We start from the raw sequence: 22,167 nt of genomic DNA on the forward strand, positions 1-22,167 counted from the left end.
TTTTATTAAATGGAGGCGCAATGAATGTTACACATTTTAACCTTATGGAGAAACAGGCTCTCAATGACACGGGCTGGCAGAGGCTGTTCAGACGTCCCCATATCAGCCCTTCCTACTGAGCAGGTTGATGCAAATGCCAGGTCCGAGCAGTAACGGTGCTGTGCAGGTCCCCTGTAACGCGCCCAGACGCTGATCCACCCCGGCCCACCCACGCCACATCTGCACGGCGGCTCCCATGAAAACCTGGGCAATGGGAGAAAAAACCGTAATAACCATCAGGCAGATGGAGCAGGAAAGGCACGTTTCCTCGCCCTGATGAGAACAGTAGGATTTTCTTATTGCAGTGCTGCATGCTTTTTATGTAAATGACCTTGGTTTGACTAGCGGCGGTGGGAGATGCTTCTCCTCCGGTGGTGGGAGATGCTTCTCCTCCCTCCTTCTTGGCAACTGCTAAGTAGATTTAAGTTTTAGAAAGCGTAAATTGCAATGGACCTCAGTGTCCAGTGCAAGCAATTAGGAGGGTACAGGAATCTGCTTCTTGTCTGCCGTGGGTGCAGGCGTGCAGGCACGGGGCACCCTGTGCGGGCACCCAAGGGAACCTGGCAGCTGCAGCCTGGGCTCCTCTGCCAGGAGCCTCTTGCCAACTCCTCGATAACAGCCTGGCAGGGAGGAGGCAAAGCTTAATCCAACAACAAAATATTAACCCTTACTTAACTTTTTTGAAAACTCTCCAGAATACATCAAAGGCATACTTTTCCATGCAGAAGAAAGACCTTCAGCAGAGAGGATATTGGCCTTGGCCTTGAAGTGCTAAAAATGGGGAAAGCAAGGACAAAAATGAAGAAATCGCGCTTTACCCGTGGCTGGAGGAATAACTGCGCTCAACCACTGCAGTCATGTGCTGGGGGTCCTGCCTGGATTCGCTTTCCCTCAGTCTCGAAGTAGAGGAGGACTCAGTGCTGCTGCCAAGCACTGTTACCCTGCCTAATCTTCATGTTAAAGAAAGGCAAAACAAGCAAAGACTCCATAGATGTGACACGGCTGTCTGCTCAAGCCTGATTGCTCCTTGCAGGGTTGGCTGTGGGAAGCTCTGGACATGGTGTGTTTAAAGCGGTTTTGGATTTTGGAGAGGAAGGCAGGGGTCACGTTCAGCGACTCATTTCAGCAGAGTTGGCTTTTTCTCCCCCTCCCTGCACTCATGAGAAGGAAGGGGAAGACAACACAAAGCACAGGGAGAGTCCTGGCTCTGCCACAGCTCTTTGGAAATCAGAATTCCTCTCTGTGGGATCCAGAGACTCTAAAAAATGGATAATCCCTCTGAAGCTCTTAGAGAGCACTGGCATTTTCCTCCCTCTGGTCTGTAATTCCCAGGCTGGATGCTCAGGGGGTGTCGATCGGAGCTCCGTGACGGTGCTGGTGCTGAGCGAGATGTGCCAGGAGCAGCAGGCTGAGACCTGAAAACTGGTGGGTTTTAGTGCTTTTCTCCCAGTTTTCCAAGCTGCAGCCGTGTTGGTGCCTGCCTGTGCAGGTAAACCTGGCAGCAGCGCACGCATCGCATGCATGCTGACCGGCAGCCGCGGCTCTAGTGCTGCCTGCAATGAAACGTGCTGCCTTTGCCAGTGCTCATTCCCAGGGGAGGGCACCGCGGGCCCCGGAGCAGGAGCCTGGGTTAATACTTGTTAAATTCGGCACTGGCTCTGAGAGCATCCCGAAGGCCAGAGGTCAGCAGCTTAATTCTCTGGTTTTGCTAGCTCAGCTCTAAGCTCAACCTTTCCTTGTTTTTACAAAACCTGTTCCAGGAAGTTTATTTTTCCCGAGCATAAAAGTAAATGCTTAGGTCTGTATGGCAGAAGCTTAAATGAAATTTAAAGCGACTTCCACGCCAACTTAAAAAAACAACCAAAAAACCTGGGGGTTTTCAGTTTCTAATGTGCTGACTTAGCCTGGATTTTAAAAGCCCTGCTTTAAGCTATTTCTTTAGACTAAAATTTGGCATAGACTTGAACACTGGAGCATATGTTCAAATGAAGTGTTAGGATTATATAAAAAAAATTGTTAATAGAAAAAAATAACAGTAAAAGGATTAAATGAAAATTGGGTCAATTCTGTAGGGACCCTCTCTGAAGAGCTGACAAATTAAGTGCTTATTACAGCTTCCCTTGCCCAAGACCAAATTCCAGGGAGAAATCACAAGCTCAGCCAAGATTTTCAGACCTGAGGTTGACCCTGCACACATCCATGCTGAGACGCTACATCAGACCAAAGCACGGCCTGATCTGGAAAAATGATGCGTGCTCAACAACTCCCATTGACTTCAGTTTATTAAAATGCTTTGGAAACCCGGAGTCCTGCTGTGGGGTCTCATGTAAGGTCAGCAGAGTAGTTGCAGCAATGCCTCCAGCCAAGGGTGGTGGCTCTTCTCCACCCTCCACTAAGCCCATCCCAGATTTTATTCTGCAGTAGACTCATACCTTTGCAGATAACATGATGTACAAAGAGAAATAACTCCTGGCAGGAGACCGATGGGCTTATTTATGCCTGCGTATGGCTGTGAGTACTGCAGGTCCAGGAATTTCTGTGCCAGCACCCAGGGTGCTGACCCGTTGGAAAGGGATCAGAAAAGAGCTAAACCATCACCTCTGGTCCTGGAAAGCTACTTTCCAGTGAGAGGTTCCAGAAGCGTAGCCGTTACAGCTCTTTCAAGGGAAGGCAGGAGGCAACTTGGTTGCGATCCATAAATAGCTTTCTAGGAAGACCATTGCGATAAGCAGAAGGCTTGTGAACAGAAACGAGCCCAGCAAGGCACAGCGGCAGCGGGCTAAAAATACCGAGGCACTCGGCAGGGGTCTGCCTCAGCACGGCATCCCCCAGGAGCACTGCCCTGGGACTGCAGCGCTGACCCTCCAAAACGCCGATGACGTTCCCATCCATCCATGCAGTATTTTTAACTGAGTTCTTCTAAACGCCGTGGAGTTTTTACTGCTGTTACACTTGTTCCATGCACTGCAGTGAGTAATTAACCCCCTGGAGCACACCAGTCCCTGTCCGTGCCTGCCGGGAGCCCTCGTTGTGTTCTCCATTTCTCCTATTCAATATTGCTTCCAAAACCAGCAACTCAAAACACCCTGAGTTTATAAATCCCGCGGGAAGCATGTGTTGGGCAGGTGGGGGTTATCCAGCGGTCATGCCCCGGTAAAGAGTAAATGATTAACGAATCCTGCACGAGGGGAGAGATGGCTGAGATGAGTGTGCTAAGCCGGAGCTGGGCACCAGTGCGTTTTAAGGCACAGCTCAGCTGGTACGCCCCAGTATTGCCATCGCCCGCCGTTGGGGGCAGGAGGAGGGGTTCTCCAGGCTGACATGGCCTCAGGCTTTTCTCTCTCATCAGACACTCCAGAGGTGTTTTAGGACCCCTGCTTGAGCCATCCCTGTCCTGCAGCACGTGCAAACGGGAATACATGTATTCATGTGCTTGAATGTCCCTATGCGAAAGGGCTCTGGGGGCTCAGGGGACACTGTGCGCAACTGCAGAGATGCTCTCAGGGGAGACCATCCCTGAGACCCTGATGGAGCATCGCATGAGTAAACTGTTCCCTTTTCCCGACTGGCTCTGGTGCTGTTGCATGGCGTGGCTTCTCTCGCAGCAGGTCTGGGGACATGCACTGCTCCCGTCCTGTCCTGTCCCTCTCTGGGCTTTACAGCAATTTCTTGTCTGCTCCGCTCAACCAGCAGGAAAAATCTGCATTGTCCCCCAGCACCCAGGGGGTTGGACCAAACCCCAGCCTGGGAGTGTGACGCAGGGCCAGGATCTGGCGCTTGGTCCCGGTCCGTCGGCAGGTGTTGGATCGAACAGCGCCAGCCGGCAGCAGCTTCTGTGTTGAATGTTTTCATCAGGGCACAGAAACACTATTGCCGCGCAGAAATAGCTGTTGCTCGAGAAGAGAGGAAATACCTCTACTGAAATAGAAAATTAATTTTAGACCAGTATAGTGACCTCTTTACTGACAGGCTGGAGGGCATGAGGGCTGTGATTGAAATCCCAAATGGGGGGAAAAGTCTCTGTTCTGCATCTGCTGCGTCCTTTGCATTAACTGCTGTGGGTTGCCTCGTCCCTGTGGGAATTGGGGCAACAGCCTTTCCCTGAGCAAAGCCTTTTGTTTGCAGAGGGGAGATGGCGAGGGGCAATGATCAGCAAGAGCTCCCCCGGCCCGGTCTTGGTGTTTCCCCAGCAGAAAAGTGTCCTGAGAAAGAAAAAAGCCCATTTTCTTGCCCCATTTCTATGTCTGCTTAGCGTGGTCCTGGGTGGAGGGTGCCCCGGGGAGAAGCAGCGCAGGTGGACCAGGGGGTGCCAGCCCTGTGTGTCTGTCCTGGGGAGCATTGACTCTGCCCTTTTTCTGAGAAGAGCTGTCATTTATTTTAATCACTTGTACAGGAGGTAAAATTAGACAGAGCTGATGTAATTTAAATGAGTCTTACACAACTGGGTGAGATGCTGGAGGCTCAATGAGGCACACGCGTGTTTTGATATAAAGTAGAAAAGGAGGAAATTAAAAATGAAAGCAAACCAACTATATATGCTTATAAACAATGCATATTTGGTGATGGGTCCCTGCTGCTGTAACTAAGCCGAGCTGCAGCCTGTTTGAGCCTGGTCTGGCTGGCGATGGAGCTGGGAGCTGCTGGGGCTGATTTCTGCAGCCTCTGCTGATGCCGCAGGGGAGGGCTGTCCCCTCCTTGCCATGTCCCACACCATCCCACGGGATGCACGGCACCATGGTTTGCACGGCACTATGGTTTGCATGCGGTGGCAGGTGCAAGGGTGTTTCGGGGTGGTGGGATGTTCTGCCCTGTCGCACCCCAAGGGCAAGGTCTCTTCGGGACAGCGCTCGCGTCTTCCCCTGCCGCAAACCCGAGTGCTGGACCAAATGCCCCAACGTGTTGCTCCTGGCCCCGGAGAGGGATTTGTGATTTCCATACTGTTTGCAGAGAGGAAACGGTTTCTGCAAACAGTTTGCGCAGCCTGTGAGTGACTCAGCCGGGGCGGCCGGGCTGCGACCCATGGCCACTGCTGCCACTGCTGCAGCTGGTCCCGGCGCTGCTCCCGCTGCAGGGCCAGGTGCTGCCCCCCTAGCGGGACTGGGTGCTGGCGCTGGAGCAGTGGTTCCCAAAACAAAGCTTGTCCTCGAAGCAATGCTGATGTTGTTTTGAGGTTTGCGAGACACCTGCAGGAAGCAAACCAGATGATGCGGGTTCTCGAAATAATTTAAACACAATGCAAAGAAAAATGAATTACCGCCTTTCTGCCACCTTCTGCTGGCATTGCAGGGAAGGTCTGGGGACTGGGAGGAGACATCATTGTGGTGAGGTTTGTTGCCTCCCGCAGGCCTCAAGCCCGGACCCTCCTCCCCAGGGAGTGAGCCTTGCTCAGCCCCGCTCCCCTGTATGGTTTTGCTACCCTAGAAAGATGCTGCAGAACAGTAGACAGCAGCGCAGGTGTTATTTCTGCTGGCAGTTAGAAATAACGAGGCTGCTTGGTACCCAGATGAAGGTGGGCTCTGCATTTGGTGAGGTCTGTCTTTGTCTCTGCCAACTGCATGCCAATTTTCGCATCAAACGCCTGATAACCACACCAGCAAACCCGGCAATAACACTGTCCTTGCCCTCCCACCTCCCCTCCAGGCTTCATCTGCGAGCGTGACCGCTTGACTTTCGGCTTCTGCCAGACCCTGCGGGTCCTGGGAAGGTGCCACCTCCCGACGGTCCACCTCCAGTGCTGCCGAAGCTGCCGCCAGCACGGGCACCACGTGGCGCCCGACCGGGACCGCGGGGACGAGCGGGCCTCCAGGAGGTGACAGGACCGTCCCCAAGGGCGAGAAGCGCCAGGACCCGCAGTGGCTCCCGGAGCAGCACGGCGGCAGCGGAGGGAGCTGGGTCACAGCCAGGACTTGCGGCTCTGCCTCGTCCCACGGCAGCGCCGGATGGTGCCGCCTACGAGCCGCGCGGTGCTCTTTCAAAACACGGGGAAGGCTTGATTTCTTTTATTTGTGCTACACTATAACGGTGCTCAAACCATCGGTCTGAAAAATAAGGTCTGGCATGGGCTGGGTGTGCAGGTCCCACTGGTCCCGTGGGAGATGCCGGGGCAGCCGGGACCCTCCGTCGGGGTCACACTGCCACTGGGCGACCAGCAGGAAAACACTTTGGGGAAGGGAAACCGAAAGCAGCAATAATTCGGGGGAGACCTCTCAGAAATGCTTATGGTGCTATCATTTGACATTTTCAGCCTCTTGATGGTGTTGGCAGGCCAGCACAAAACTCTTGAGTTTTATTATTATTTTTATATATATGAAGTGAGCATCTAGCATTCCACCAGTACAGCCAACCGTTTGGATTAGTTTTTTTTCCTTAAGGGACTTGAAGCTGGCAACCCATTTCAGTAATTTGCATTAAAATGTTTACGCACTGAAGCTAAATAGCCGTAATTGAAGAAATGGAGACAGGGCAGAGGAATAAAGTATGGCTTTAGTTACCCCCAAGAGTCCGGGGCTCACGGTGTGTGTGAAGGCTCCATACCCTTGTCTCCCTGGTGCTGGCTTTGTGTGCCAAAGCCATTGCCCGTATCACTCTGGGGCAGAGGGGATGGTCAGGGACACCAAGGCACAAGTGAAATGATACATTGGTTTTGGAGTCCAACAATGCATTCCCTTGCATGTATTTGTGAAGGAGAGGGAAAGCTGCTCTGGCCCCGGTGGTGAGCAGCATCCCCTTCGCTGCATCCTTCCTCGTGAGCAGCAAAGTACTTACACACCTGGATTTCTGTATGCAGTTACGGTGTAGCAGTTTAATGGTTGGTTAAGGTGTTTTTCTGTGTTCTTACGAGCTAAAAACCTTTTTTCCCTGCTTATATAGATTCACCTCTGTTAAGGTTAGTTGATCCTTTTAACTAGAATATCTGATATTGTATGAGGAGTGGCACGTGGCTGGCACAGCCCTTACCACCCAGTCCGGGGTTGTCGTATGTTAATCCCTGCCTGTCTTAGGGAGGATTTGCTGTTAGGTTGGTCCCCGGAGGAGGGTCAGGAGCATTTAGGTAGGAATTCCTTTCCATATTACTCTTCAAGCTATGGAGGACGCCCAAAAACTGGGAGACCATGAAGGCAATCCTACTTGCATCGAACGGAGAAAGGCTCAAGCCCAGCATCGGCTGTGTCATGCGTGCAATGCAGTCACACAGCCCAGGGTGCGTTTCTTCTTCACCTGTGCTGTCGGGAACAACATTCAGTTCTATAACAGGGGAAATTCCTGTGTGTAATTTGTATGTAAAACACAAGCCATGACTTCACCATTTGTGTTTTATTCTTTTCCAACGTGGTGTAAATTTTTATGTTTCAAGAGCCTGTGTTCAGTCCTGTTTTCCTTCTCACCGGCACCATCTGTCCCATGCTTCTGTCATGCTCCCAGGTTTTCCTAAGGGATAGCCACTAAATGTGTTGGGGTTTAATGGCTATAGCTCACAAGTGTGTTAAATTAAACAGTTACCGAAGGAAATGGTAGGGTTTCATATTTTCTCTTCCCCTTGGGGAATGTCAAGGGATTTTTCACTGAAAATGCAGTTAAGTGGAGATGGTTCAGGTACTGGCAACAGCGGGGGTGTAATTGCTCTCTTAGCTGCAGCAGAAAGGGGCAATCAGTTTGCATCTGAAAATCATTTAAGGCAACTGGGATTTGTGTCATTAAAATGTGAGCTGAGTCGATGGGGTAAATGCTGGCAGCCCGCTGGTGACTCGCAGATCGAAAGGCTTCAGCCCCTGCATTGTGTTGATGCCTACTCTGGTTTTGCAAATCAATTCATTCCAGCGCTAACCTGGCCTGGTGAGCCTCTCCTGCGGTACCCGTCGATGCGCAGGGTCACATCCACAGCCAGGACAAGGGCACAGGATAATCCCTCCACGTGAGAATGAGCCAAACCCATTGCACTGTCTGTGCAACAGTGTTGGGAATGCCGGAGAAGCGATTGCGGTGGAGGGGAAGAGCGTAACGGCAGCTGCCGTTTCATAAATGCTTCAGCCTGGCCAAACATAAACCTTTGGGAATATGCTGATGAATCAGACCCTAAATCAAAGGCACTGAGCTTCTGCGAGAGCTCTGTGTACCGCGTGCTGTGCAGCAAACAGTGTTTCACGCGCCCTCGAGTGGAGCCGGTCCCTGAGCATCCCCAGCCAGCACAGCCGCAGCTGCCGGTTCACAGCCAGAGCACGATGCCCACCTGCGCCTTTGTGTCCCTGCAGCCCCAACCAGGTTGGGTCTCTGCAGCACAGGGAACTGCAGCAGCCAGGAAAAACCTTTCTGTTTCAACCCAGAAACCTTTCTGTTTCAAGAAGGGCCAATCCCGACGCGTCTGAAGCCTCGGGGTTTGCAGAGCAGAGGCAGGCGCCCTGGCTCCGCAATGACTTTCAGCTGTCACAACACAGCGGCAGGGCTGGGGCATCCTTCTGGGAAGGGCTGAGCAGAGCCGGTTCCCAAGCGCTTGGACTGGGAGCAGCAGGAATTAATGTAAACCAAAAGCATGGCCAGTCCCCAAGCCCAACGGCTCCCAAACTGTGGAGGTTTCTGGTGGGCACTGAGGCTGGAGAAGTTTGCATTGCAGTGTGGGAATCTCTGCTGGAAGGACATTTCACCTGATTTTTAGCCACATAATAAGCCAGGCCTCCTACAAGCACATAAATTGCATTATAAGTAATAATCACACATGTTTTGCTTAAATACCTGCGATACTTTCTTTCAATAAGACACCTACAGCTTGGAAAATGGACTGCAACTGTAAATGAAAAACTGTCCAGAATTGGTGCCGTTCTGACTCTCTGGTCCCACCATTGCGAGCTCTGACAAGTCTGACGGCAGAATCTGCTTTAAGCCACGGGGACGCAGGGGCACGTGTGTGCAGAGCTCCTCGCTTCCTCTCGCAGCAAAGCCAGACCCTTCCCAGGAGCGGATCTGCATATTTACTTGCTCAGCTTTGTTAGTATCTGTGTGTTCACTTGCTCCTTGTAACCAAGGAACAAACTAGAAATGCCTTTTTTACTTCTTTTAAAGACGCTTTTATTAATGTGTCAACACAAGAAGGATGTTACTTTAGAAATAACTGCTGCAATAGTGTGGAAAGGAAAGCAGGAAAGTAATTATGAATCAAAAGATGTTTGAAATAGAAAGATGCTTTTCCCTGGGGTATCTAAGGACGGTTTGCCAGGAAAGCAAGTTTATCCTTTCTGCTAGCTTAATTAGAGCAGAGTATGAAAGGGAAAAGCAAGAATATGTCAGCCCCTCATTGCAGAAGTCCCTGAGCTCCACAGCCACTGTGGCCGCTGTCCTTCAGCCAGGCCCTGGCTAGAGCAGAAGGAAGCCCACCACCGCCGGCTTCCCTGCCGGTGATGCACCGGTCACGCCGAGAACACGCGTGCGTTTGACTGGAGACCACGGCAGAGCCTTCCCCTCCGAGCCTCCCAAAGAGCCCTGGCTATGACCAGCGCAGACAGAAGACAAGCCCTAAATCATGCTTTTCATTAGAGATACAGGATGCGTGGTGACCAGGATGCATTCACTTTGTCATTCTAAGATACTTTTGGTTCATTACTTCAGAAAGACCCCATTGAAGACCAACGCTGCAGAACTTCCATGCTTCATTTGGCACACAGTAAAGGGGGGGATTCCCACTCATTGTGAACCATAGCAATGTGGGGGTCGAAGTCCCTCCGACCTTTGGCTGCTCGGTTTTACTTGGCCCGTTTGAAAAACATTTGGTTTCTCCACTAAGCTGTCAGAGGCTACAGGGAATTTTGTTCTTACAGCCTGGTTGCCTCCCAGCACCAGCTGGACATCTGCACTGGGTTAATGGGAGCTGTGGGCTGTTTTTTAAGGCAGGAATGCACATTTATACTAATCTAGGCAAGCCTAATTACAACAGCAACCGATACCAGAGCAATGTCTCCTCTTTCAAATGAGTTGTTCTTAAAATTTTGTGTTGTTGAAGACTTTTTTTGGGTGTGTGGCATAGACTGTGCCTTCCTCTGCAGGCAGCTCAGGCTGACTGAGACCTGCTGGCCCATCTCTGCACGCACACATATATAGATACATAAATATACACACACACATATATAGGTATATATTCAGCAAGACCCCTTGCTGTCACCACTGCTAGGATAGGGAATTGGGAAAACAGATGCGTGGTGTAAGGAGTCGGCTTGAGCAGCTGTGGGGTCCCTGGGTTCCACTTGCTGCAGCACTGGAGGGGGTGACCAGGGGCTGCAGCTGAAAAAGAGCAGAAATCACCAGGACATTGAGGATGGAGGAAGAAACTAACTGCTTTGGGCAACATCATGCAATACGATCCACAGCACAGAGCTGCCGTTCGTCCCGTGCTCGGGGGCTTTCTAGTCCCAGTCTGCCTGGGAGTCATTGAGCTGATTGGTCAGTAAGAATAATTCCTTTTATTTGATAAAAGACAGACACAGAATTTATTTTTATGTTTAAGAGCATTTTCAAGGAAATAAATGGCTCGACCAGCAACAGAAGGCAGATAATTTACTGCTGTCCTGCACCTCCCTCTTTGGCCTTTGCACGCAAACGCCTCTCACCTCTTTGCATTCGCTCCCCCCAGTACTGCTGAACTGCGAAAAGACTCTAAATGCACTTTCCCCGTGAGCCAAATCTTTCGTAAATGTTCAACTGCGCTGGAGTTGGAAAACAACTGTCCCTTCCCATTCAAATGGCTTCGTCCCCAGGGACTTCAGAAGGGAGAGGCAGGAGGGACCTGGACGGATCCTGCTCCCCCCAGCAGCCATGGGTTTTTGGCCAAAAGTTGTGAAGCTCTGTCTTAAAATGGTTCCCGTGGGATTAGCAAATCTTGGGTGCAGGTACTACAGGGGGTGCTGAACTCAAGGGCCCTGTAAGTGCCCGAGGAAGATCTGAGAGCATCCCTCTGCAGGGATCTCCAAGCTGGCTATTGATCCCAGGGAAGCCGCCTTCTGTGCTACTTTAAAAACGAAAACCCAAGTGTTTCAGCAGCTCATGAAGCAGGGAAGAGCTGAGGGGAAGGGGAAGACAAAATTCTGAGTAATGGGAAAAGTCTAAAAAGATAAAACCCAACACAACCCAAATATAGAAAGTTAAAAACAGAAATTTAGGCAAATAAAGCTTCACAATGACTAGAAACTGCCTTTCCAAAAATTCCTAAGAGGTTGCGCTCAGCTTCTAGATTTTAGATTTATCCACTCCACCTGTTCCCAAAGCAATCCAATGCCCAAGCTGGAAATCAGGCTGAGTTGCTTTAGTAAATAAATGCAGACGTGGTCCGTCCGAGCCATCTTTTTTTGCCTGCTCCTTTCCCCGTGCCTCCAGGACACCTTGCTGACCCCAGGCCCCCCTGTACGCCCAGCACCAAGCTCTGACAGACACTCCTAAGTAGTTTTTTTCCTATATTTTCCACAGAGGAAACAGAACAAACGATATGTTTTTAAAAGAGGATTTCAGCTAAGTTTCCTGAAATCTATTGTAGTCTCCAGCTGGTAATTACCAAACAGGGAAAGAATTGCTCACAGGTTTCACTTGCCATTTTTTGGACTAACAGATGATAAATCCACAGAAGGCAGATTTGGAACAAGGGAAAACCCTCACATTATGCAGGCTTCATTCTCGAGAAACTGTTGACGAAGTTAATTTAAAAAATAATTTGATTCTGGAGCCAATCAACCCTAAAGTGCAGGTTTCAAATGCTTTGCTCCGATGTGGTTTGGCAGCTGGAGGCTGTTTGAGCAGCTCGGGATGCACAGGGGCTATACAGGCAGCTCGGACCAAACCAGAAGACACTTTAAGCTTAATGCAAATACAGGGTGAACTAACCCCCTTGGACAGGCCACTTGCTCCTTCAGAGTAATATTTAAACCTGGTCAGTTGAGTATTTTCATTACAGAAATACTGACTTCAAAGAAAGACCTTTCCTCCCAAATTTTGCTGGTTTCCAGCCTGCAGTTGCAGCTCCTGTTCAAACTGTCCTGACATCCACAAAACTGAACTTCCAAAGGACTTTGCCTGTTTTTTTTCAGGACCAATTGTAAATATAAAACCTCCCTGAAATATTTTCTGTTTCTCTGTAGGCTTTCAGTTTGTGCTCTTATTTATAAACATCCGATTTTGCTACAGGTCAGCTATGCAAACCATTGACATCAAGACACTGTCGAGGCTGGCCATGCTCAGCCCTGAGGAGGCACCAGGGTCCGCACCTCTTCTCCCACCTCTGTCCAGCGTCTTCTTAATAGCCTTTTCTCACCCCCCCACCTTATCGGAGGTAGGATTAAATCAGCCATCTCTGCACTGTGTCCATCAGGGGAGCTGGATCCAGCCCAGTTTCTGGAGACAGATGGCAGACATGATTTAAGAAAAAGTTTTGCAAGATGTGAGAGCTCCCTTTTAGTGGGCAATGAAGAATGTGGGAAAGAACTGGGCTAGGATCCAGTGGGAAATTTGTGAAGAAGGCTTGTGACTATAAAAGGAGACCAAGGCTGGTGGTGTTAAACCAGGGGAAGACAAAAGGAGGGTGGTCAGACCAAACACCCTGCCCTGCAGCTGCAAAGTCTGCATCATTACTTGCCCCAGTGTTTTGGGCTGTTTGGGCAAGGCTTGTCCCCATGTGGTGATGGTGGGACAGGGGACAGGAGAGATTTGGAAAGGTAAGTAAGTGCCACGCAGAACTATTAGATGTAACTAAAATAATGAGGCCTTCTAAAAGAAGCTGAGCCCAAGGTCTTGTCCGTCAGCACAGCTTAGTCGAAGGAAGCAGCTCGCAGGTATTCATCGGTGGAAACTTGTGCTGAGCTCAGCCAGCTCCTCTGGGGAGGCTTCCCCAAGCAAGGGAAGACCTGGAAAACCAAATGAGATGTGGAACTGCTGAAACTGAAGCTCTGGGGACACGCCGACAAGTCTGGTGTCTTCAGCCTGGGCAGCGGGGAGGGGCTGCAGCGGCACAGCAGGCGCTCAGCAGTGGCATTGGCATTGAGGGTGATGGGAAGAAGTGTTGGGCGCTCCCCAGCCCCACAGCCACCACCAGGCTGCGATTGCCTGGGGATTGGGTAGGGCTGTCCTGCAGGGTTTCTTTTTCCAGGGGAAAGGAAGGAATGGGAGTATTTTAAACAGCCGCCTCGGCTGGGTGATGGGGAGATGGGCGACCGGGAGATGGGTGACCAGGAGATGGGTGACCGGCAGCAGCGTCCCGGCAATCAGCAGCAGGATGGTGCTCTCAAACACTTTGAGACTCCTCCTGATTGCAGCGTCACAGGAGAACCTGCACAAGGAAGGCGTTAGGGCAGTAAACTGTACATCATGTTTTGCTGTTGCTTCTATTTATTCATCGGGATGTGCTGAAAGCCTCTCCAAGAGGAGCCAGAGGCTTTTGGCTTCAAATTAGAAATCAGACCTTGTGCCTCCCCTGGTCACCTCCAGACATTTCCAGAGCTGGAGACAGGAAGGAACTGAGAGCTTGTTAATTGGGAAGCAGCAGGCATTTTATGGAGGAGGTTGTTTGTGTCTCTTATTAACAATAACACTTAAAATGCTTCCGCATCTCAAGAAGCAGTTGGGTCACCCTGTCAGAGCACCTGTGTTTTGCAGGCTCTCAAGTCTTACCCAAGTGCTTCTGTCCAGGCCAGATGATCTCAGCTGGAGTATTTTAATCCTCAAAGAGCCAGGGGGGTCATCAGTCCTGCAAGGACCGGTGAGGGATGCAGTCCCGCCGATGACCTGAGCACGCGAGGAGGCAGCAAAGTCCAGACAGACCAGGAATAGCTCACAACATCCATCCATGCCTCTTCAGCTAGGAATAAGAGATGTTTTTATTTTCTCTTGTTCTTAAAAACTCTAGCCCTTGTGCTACACGGAAAGGTTTCACAAGCACAGCCTCGAGGGTCAGAAAAGCAAAGGCAGGACAGCAAGAAAAGGATTTGAAGAATTTAGCTGTTTTATCTTTTTTTTGGCTTTTATATGGCAGCCAGTTGCTGTCAGCTGCTCAGGGTGTTGAGCTCGGGCAGGGAACAGCCATCATCTGACTGCTTCGGGGTGCTGAACCCTGGCACCACCAGCAAGTGCTCCAGCAGGTCATGGCCGTCCCGGGGCTGCCCGTTGCAGGCAGCAGGTAGGCAGAGGGACACACTCCCAGTGGGAAGTAAAGCAGCAGAAAACAGGAGGAGGAAAGCAAGGGGAGAGAAATAAGCTGCCTCGTTCCATGGTCACATAGCTGGTACCAAGGCAGGGCATGCTTTACTCACCTAGAGCGATCACTTTTGTCAAGAAATTAAAGCAAGCTGTTTCACATGCGTGTCGAAGGAGGGGAGAGAGCGAGGGAGGACCTGCACAGCCCAAGTCAGAGCTGATACAGCCGCCGCTTGCCTCCCTGGGACCCTCAGTTGCTGACCTGCATTTGTGCTTTAAGGAAAGCTCAGCATGACTGGATGTAAATATTTAGAAATATCTATATGCTGAAAATAGCTCTATCTCTATATGCAACTGCTCTGTTGCCATCTGTAGTGACTAATAGTTACACCCCCTTGTAAAGTTTTTGCATGATCCATCTATACAGCCCTGCTGCCATCGAGACAGGGGCGAGACCTCCCAGGTGTAAGCAGTAAGAGAGGAAGCAAACAGTACCTTTACCTCATGCCTTACACCTCACTTGCAAGGGCTTGCAGCCTGGTCATCTGGGACTGGAAACATGATTTCAAATCTGTTATGTCCTGCCTGGAAAAACAGAAGCTGCTATAAATCCCTTTGCATGCAACAGGAGCCTAGCAAAGGGGCAAAAGGATGATTCTGGCTCTTTCCAGAGGAACTGGAGATGGGGAATGGCTTGCCTCTGTGCTTATGCTGCGGTTTGAGGCTGTGCTGGGCAAGGCAGAGCCACGGGGCAGGAGCTAGACCTGGGCTCAGGAAGCTCTCCTCCTGCCGGGTAGGTGGTCTGACTGGGATGAAGGTGCTGTGCTAGCATCCGCCCTAGCTGAGGTCCCCACGGCTCCACGCGTGGTGGTGGGGGCTGCTGTGCTCTCGCCTTCCTTTCACTTCCCTGCAGACGTTTCCCAGATTCCCTCTGAGCCTCTGGCAGAGGCGTAACCCCAGGTGCTCGCACTCCCACCGTGAAACGTGGCTCTTCTGTGATGGGCACCAGTGGGGAGAGCCAAAACCCTACAGAAACCATCACACCTCAGACCAGACACTGCCACCATCGGCTCCTTCACTTCCCAGCTTGTCCACAGCTTCTCCAGCAAACACTCCATCCACACGAGACACTAGCCTGGTGCTAGATTGCTGCCTGGGAGCGGGGCAGCCTGGCTGGGATCTCAGGAGAGCGTGCAGACCAAGACGAGCAGCGGGAGCCCAGGGCAGGGATGCTCCTCACCCAGCAATTACTGGTTGTAATACTGCTCTGTGGCTTGCTGGTGCCCTCTGCAGTTGTTTCTCCTTATTGTAAATGCAAAATAATAATATGAAGGGACAATTTTATTACTTGATGATAGCAAATGAGGACAGGTGACATGCCTGTCTTCCCGGGTTTGGAGAAACATTGTATGGTCCTCAGGCACCTAAAATCCTGCCCGATACGACCCTCCTTGACCTGTTCCTCCACTCGCACACAGACCGTGTGACCTGGTCGCTGGCTGTTTCTCTGCTGCCACGCAGTACGGCTTCACCGACGTGGTGACCCCGAAACCCTATGGCTGTGATTGGAGCACAGCAAAACCTCTGCCCACCCTGGTCTGCAGGGCAGCAGCAACGGGGATGAACAAGGCTCCCAATCCCAATTTAATAGGGAATTGCTGAAAAGTGCAGCGGCTCTGGAGCTGCCTCCTGAGCTGCTGGAGCCTGGCCCTGGGGAGCTACCTCCCAGCCCCCCCGGCCGTGACCCATTCCCTGAGGAACTGGGACTATTCCTGGTTTCAGAGACCTGCTTTGGAGGTCAGGTCCATTTTACTGAATTGCCACTGAAGAGGAATGTTAGCCTCCGTGCTCCAGCACAAAGCCCTCAGTGCTAATGATCTCAATGCACTGCAGAAACGGGGAAAGTCCTCTCATGGTCATCAAAACATCCTATTCCCTGTCCACCAAGGGCAAAGCTTTTGTCTGAGGTGGGAATGCCTTCCTCTGGGTGTTTTGCAGAAGGCCCATTTGCTCCAACTTAACTCAGTTTGTGTCACCGTTGCTCTCAATGAGGCTGGACAAAGAAGATGTAAAAGGCAGAATCAGGCTATTTCAGCAAAAACTGATGAACTTCATTTTAGTTTGCAAAGGAGTTTGTTTTTTATATTTATTTTTTTAAAAGTGAAATCGAGAATAGAAGCTGTCTTTAGGGCTTTGGGGTTTTAAGTAGTTATCTCAGAAGAACAGCTGAACCCCTCTGAATCCGGATAACCTTTTGGTGGTGCAACCTGAGGCTGTACACAGGCACCAGGCACCCAGCAAATTACCAGGCAACTCATCTGAGAAGAAGAGCTGCATATCTCATGGTCGCAGTATTTCACAAAACCTCATTGCTCCCAGCAGGTATCTTCATTCTGAAAAGAAAATATCAACCCCCTCGCTGGAAAGCAAAAAAAGCAAGTTCCAGGAAAACAGCTGACAGATAATGCCAGCTCACGCTTGCAGGTTCATTTAACACATCCCTGTAGGGTATTTATCTACCTATAGTAACCTCTTCAAAACAGTAAGGTTATAATGCAGGATGTGTGCCCCCGCTGTGCCAATACAGTGATGCACACTGTTCCTTCCCTCAGATTTCAGGAAGTCAGACAAGCTGCCTGGGCAGTAAAATACACTCTGTGTAGGGAAGCTTTTTTCTCCTGTGAGAGAAGTGGAAGGAGGTGCCTTAAATCTAGTTCTAAATTAAAAATCAAGTTTGCTGAATTGCTTTTTTTCCGACCCAAGGATATGGTTCTTTTTTGATAAAAGTCCTCCTCTGGAAGTTTTCCAGGTCTGATAGGCACAGGGGCAATCCCTGTCTGCATCCTCTCCAGTTCTCTCTTGTTGCGGTTTAACCCCAGCCGGCAACTCGGCACCACCCCGCCGCTTGCTCACTCCCCCGGTGGGATGGGGGAGAGAATCGGAAGGGTAAAAGTGAGAAAACTCGCGGGTTGAAGTAAAGACAGTTTAATAGGTAAAGCAAAAGCTGCGCACACAAGCAAAGCAAAACAAGGAATTCATTCACCACTTCCCATCGGCAGGCAGGTGTTCGGCCATCCCCAGGAAAGCAGGGCTCCATCACGCATAACAGTGACTTGGGAAGACAAACGCCATCACTCCAAACGTCCTCCCCCTTCCTTCTTCTTCCCCCAGCTTTATATGCTGAGCATGACGCCATATGGTGTGGAATCTCCCTTCGGTCAGTTGGGGTCAGCTGTCCCGGCTGTGTCCCCCCCAGCTTCTGGTGCCCTCCCAGCCTGCCCGCTGGTGGGATGGGGTGAGAAGCAGAGAAGGCCTTGACTCTGTGTCAGCACTGCTCAGCAGTAACGAAAACATCCCTGTGTTATCAACACTGTTTCCAGCACAAATCCAAAACACAGCCCCATACTAGCCACCACAAAGAAAATTAACTCTATCCCAGCCAAAACCAGCACATCTGTATATGGGATTTTCTCACTTTTGATGCACTGCAAATTCATTACTTAAGCAAATGTTTCCTAAGGCCTTGGTTAGAATAACTCATTGCTCCATCTTCTGCCAGCACCAGGAGGTCTTGCTCACACACCTTGCTTAAGACAGCCTATGCCTGGTACCTCCCGGCAGCTGCCTGGTACACGTGCACTTTCAGTAACACAAGTCTGGGCTGGCGAGCGGTGAAACCCCGTGGGCATACAGCAAAGCTGTCACCAAAAATGACATTATATCTTTGAAATTATGTTTTGCCACAGCTACATTTGCTGGCCTGGTTAGACCTCAGTTGTATGGTATTTCTAGAAAATTGCATCTTTTGACCATCTGTCAAGCAAAACGTAATCTGGAAAAATCCATTTTAGTCATTTTAGAAATTTGAAATAGACCTGTGCCTCTCAAGAAGCTAAACAAGCTGCAGACATCCTGCTTTTCACTTTATCTGGGTGTCACTAACACCAACAAACTCCCATGTGTAACGCTTTGAAAACCACTGGCTCTTCAGGGCTGAACACCTCCTCCAGGCAGGATTTTTGTCCTCCTGCAAAGGTAAAGTTTTTAAAAAATCAGCTCACAAGCTCTGTCAATCACTGTGCCTAAGCAGGAGCTAGCAATTGCAACTGAAACACAAGCTGGTTCCTGCTTTTATGCAAAACTCTCAGAAACCAAATCCATCCCTCAGGGAAGCTGTAAGGCTTTGCTGGACTCGTCCGGAGGCAAATAGCCTGCAGGGCCGGGAGCTTCAGGGATGTCCGAAGCAGCTGAAACCAGCACTGCCGCTAGAGAAATAGTGCTCTGAGGTTCCATATTGGCATTTAAAAATATTTTAGCCATCTCTGGCCCGATACCGTTAGCAGCGTGGAGGCTGGGGGCTACAGATGGGTTCCAAGTGCCTATGTGCCGAGAGGTACAGAACAGCAGTCTGTATCACCTGCTGCCCTCAGCCTTTATTGTGCAAATCTCACACTCGCTTATCTCATTACAATCCAGAAGCTGTTTATTTCAATTAAAGGTTATTTGAAACGGGTTGAGACTCTGAAAGCATGACTTGGAGCATTTTTGTGTTGGATCAGGAAATGAAATATGATAACCCTCTTGGGATTAAATTTCTAAAGAAATAAAGCAAATCATTGCCGTTTCCCTCCCCCAGAAAAGCCTCTTCCTTTTACCAGGGTATTTCGGGTCTTTCTCATGGTGTTTTGTAGGATACACTTACATTGAAATTGGAACAGAGCTAGTGTAATTTGAGCAGAAATTACCCTCCCGAAGCCTGCTGAATTTTGCAGGAGGCTTTGCTCATGGTCAATAGACTTTAAGCACACAACAGGCACCAGTAATTCTGCAACGCAATCTGCATGGGTACAGGCAGAGCCCTCCCTCCTGCACACGGACTTTCATGCCTTGAAAACTAGTTTAGCAGAAGCTTTCTCTGGGACATATCATTCAAATGAAAACTGATCTATCAAACAGCTGTCTCTGGACTGCGGCAAAATCGAGTACGGAATAGGAAAAGCAGTTGCACCTTTCAGGGCTGCCATTAATCCCTTCCCAGAAACTCAGCAATGACAGCCTCTGCCATCAAGCAATCATAGAATCATAGACTAGTTTGGGTTGGAAGGGACCTCTAAAGGTCATCTAGTCCAACCCCCCTGCCGTGGGCAGGGACATCTTCAACTAGATCAGGTCGCTCAGAGCCCTGTCCAACCTGACCTGGAATGTTTCCAGGGATGGGGCATCCACCACCTCTCTGGGCAACCTGGGCCAGTGTTTCACCACCCTCAGCATCAAAACTTTCTTCCTTAGATCTAGTCTAAATCTACCCCCCTTTAGTTTAAAGCCATTCCCCCTTGTCCTGTTGCAACAGGCCCTGCTAAAAAGTTTGCTGCCATCTTTTTTATAAGCCCCCTTTAAGTACTGATAGGCAGCTATAAGGTCTCCCCAAAGCCTCCTTTTCTCTAGGCTGAACAACCCCAACTCTCTCAGCCTTCCCTCACAGGAGAGCTGTTCCACCCCCCTGATCATTTTCCTGGCCCTCTTCTGGACCCGCTCCAACAGGTCCATGTCTTTCTTATGCTGAGGGCTCCAGAGCTGGACGCAGGGCTCCAGGTGGGGTCTCACCAGAGCAGAGCAGAGGGGCAGAATCACCTCCCTCGACCTGCTGGCCACGCTGCTTTGGATGCAGCCCAGGATACGATTTGCCTTCTGGGCTGCGAGCGCACATTGCTGGCTCATGTCCAGCTTTTCATCCACCAGTACCCCCAAGTCCTTCTGGGCAGGGCTGCTCTAGATCCCTTCATCCCCCAGCCTGGATTGATACCGGGGGTTGCCCCGACCCAGGTGCAGGACCTTGCACTTGGCCTCATTAAACCTCATGAGGTTCACACGGGCCCACTTCTCCAGCTTGTCCAGGTCCCTCTGGATGGCATCCCATCCCTCTGGCATTTCAACTGCAGCACTCAGCTTGGTGTCATTTGCCAACTTGCTGAGGGTGCACTCGATCCCACTATGTCATTGAATTGTGCGATGACCCTGGTGCAAAACTGGGATGGGATGGGATGCAGCCCCCACGCCCACCGCTGCTGAAGCCTGGTGCATGTGCAGACAGCTGTGTGCAGCGCTGCTCTCCTGCACCACGGCAAGCTCCCTGCGAGGAGGTGTCAGGGAGAATAAGCTCACATGGCGCATTTCGAGGAGCATACAGCCCCAGCTGGGAGGAACAGACAGACGCTGCCCAGCCACATGGACACACTGGGTGATGCAGAAGCAGGTGCCACAGAATTCAGACCTGGGGGGCAAGTGCGAAACCTCTCTTCATTCTCCCACTCTGTGTAAAACCGTATTAGAGATATTTCCCTCCTGTAACTATTTTCTGGGGGCAGTAGGGGAAGCGGACAGTCCCAGATGCGTTGCGATTAAAGCTCTGCGTTCATTTCAGTGTAAAGCAGCTGAAACTGTTGCCTGTTTCCTTCCTTTTATGAATCCTGACAAGCAGTATCTCTGCTTACACAGCAACGGCATGAGGACATACTTGCCTGACATAAGGAACATTTAATCAAAACAAGATTCTCTTATTTTTCTCTTGATGCTTTCTGTGCGGGAGTAGATTGATCAGAAAGAAGCTTCAACAGCTCATGGAAATGTCATGAAAATGCTGTATTGTAATACAAAAATATTAACTTTCTTGCTTTAAAAAAAAAAAAATTGTTATCAAGTGGAAAAGAAAATCCATTCAGTTTATAGGCCTAATATAGCAGGACGTTATTTGATTATTCAGACAAATTTAAATGGTATCCTGGTACGATGCTTAAGGAAGTATTTTCATGAAAATCCACCCAGGACAAGAAGTATTCTCATCTAATAAATACCAACCAAAGCAAACAGTTATGTTTACATTTCTTGTCCTTATAACATTTTAAAATAATGCTTAAAAAATATCAGAAAGGTAAAAAAAGGCTTGGTTAGAACAACTAATCAAAATTTGTCTTGTCAATCACCAGCACTTTGATGCAAGTAGCTTTGCCACAGAGATTTCATCAAACCCACCCAAAAAGCAGTGGTAGGAGGAGACCCTCACATCCAAACAACTCCCAACATCAGAGGCATTTCACTTTTATACTTAAAATGTACTTCTGGAGTACAATTTACACCTGCAGCATGCTGAACCATAGACAGAACCACTCTAAAATTTGGGTGATACAAATCCAGATCTCTCTTCAAATTTAGTATTCTTGAATACATCTCTTACTACAAACATGTAAGAGGGTTCAGGGTTTTTCTTCTTTGCTTGAGTCTCGCACTTGAAAACTGACCTCTTCCATCTAGTTCCCAGAGTATCGACATGAAAGATCAAACTCAGGAGTTTTGGTATGGCAGGAGACAAAGAGAAAAAAGGCATCTAAGTGCTATTTTGGGATGTCTGGCAGGAACAAATAAGTTTTCTCAAGGGATGAAAGTTTTCTGAGACAGTTTCTGCTTAAAGGCAAAAAATGTAAAATGTGGAATTAGAAGATAAAGAGACAGCTCTGAGGGACAACTCCCCAGTATCTAATGGCAGCTTTAAACCAGTGTAACCTGGAACTCTGATAAAGAAAATTATCTTTGCCCTCATATATTTACATCTTGGACCATTATTAAACAGCCCACAAAAAGCAAAGACAAACAGCGAAGAATAACAGCCTTTGAGCTGTCGTTACCCTCACCCTTGCCAGGAGCCCGTGTGCTCTCAGCCATCCTCTGCGCCAGCACCAGGCCAGGACCTGGGATACAGCCCTGGTTTGGCTGCTGGTGGGTGTGCTAGGCTTCCCTTCGAGGCAAAAAGAATTGATTTTAAGGAACGAAAAATGGAAAATAAAAAGAAGAAGGAACATGAGCAGGTTTTTTTGAAAGCTCCTGAACACAGAGAGCGGCTCCAGAGGAGAGCCACAAAAACAATCTGAGGGCTGGAACACCTCTCCTGTGGAGAGAGGCTGAGAGAGCTGGGGTTGT

The 22,167-nt window shown here is 49.8% G+C and overlaps 1 protein-coding gene across 1 annotated transcript in view; it reads left to right on the top strand.

The window, feature by feature from the left end:
* ADAMTS7 (ADAM metallopeptidase with thrombospondin type 1 motif 7) overlaps nt 1-7,539 on the top strand; it is a 53,648-nt gene extending 46,109 nt beyond the window's left edge. Inside the window, exon 24 of the mRNA XM_076348162.1 lies at nt 5,680-7,539. Within this exon, the coding sequence (XP_076204277.1) occupies nt 5,680-5,852 (173 nt within the window). The 3' untranslated portion in view covers nt 5,853-7,539. The remainder of the gene's footprint in view (nt 1-5,679) is intronic.
* The last annotated feature ends 14,628 nt before the right edge of the window (nt 7,540-22,167 follow it).

Source organism: Aptenodytes patagonicus, chromosome 10 (genome assembly GCF_965638725.1).
Source record: "Aptenodytes patagonicus chromosome 10, bAptPat1.pri.cur, whole genome shotgun sequence".
NCBI classification, from domain to species: Eukaryota; Metazoa; Chordata; class Aves; order Sphenisciformes; family Spheniscidae; genus Aptenodytes; species Aptenodytes patagonicus.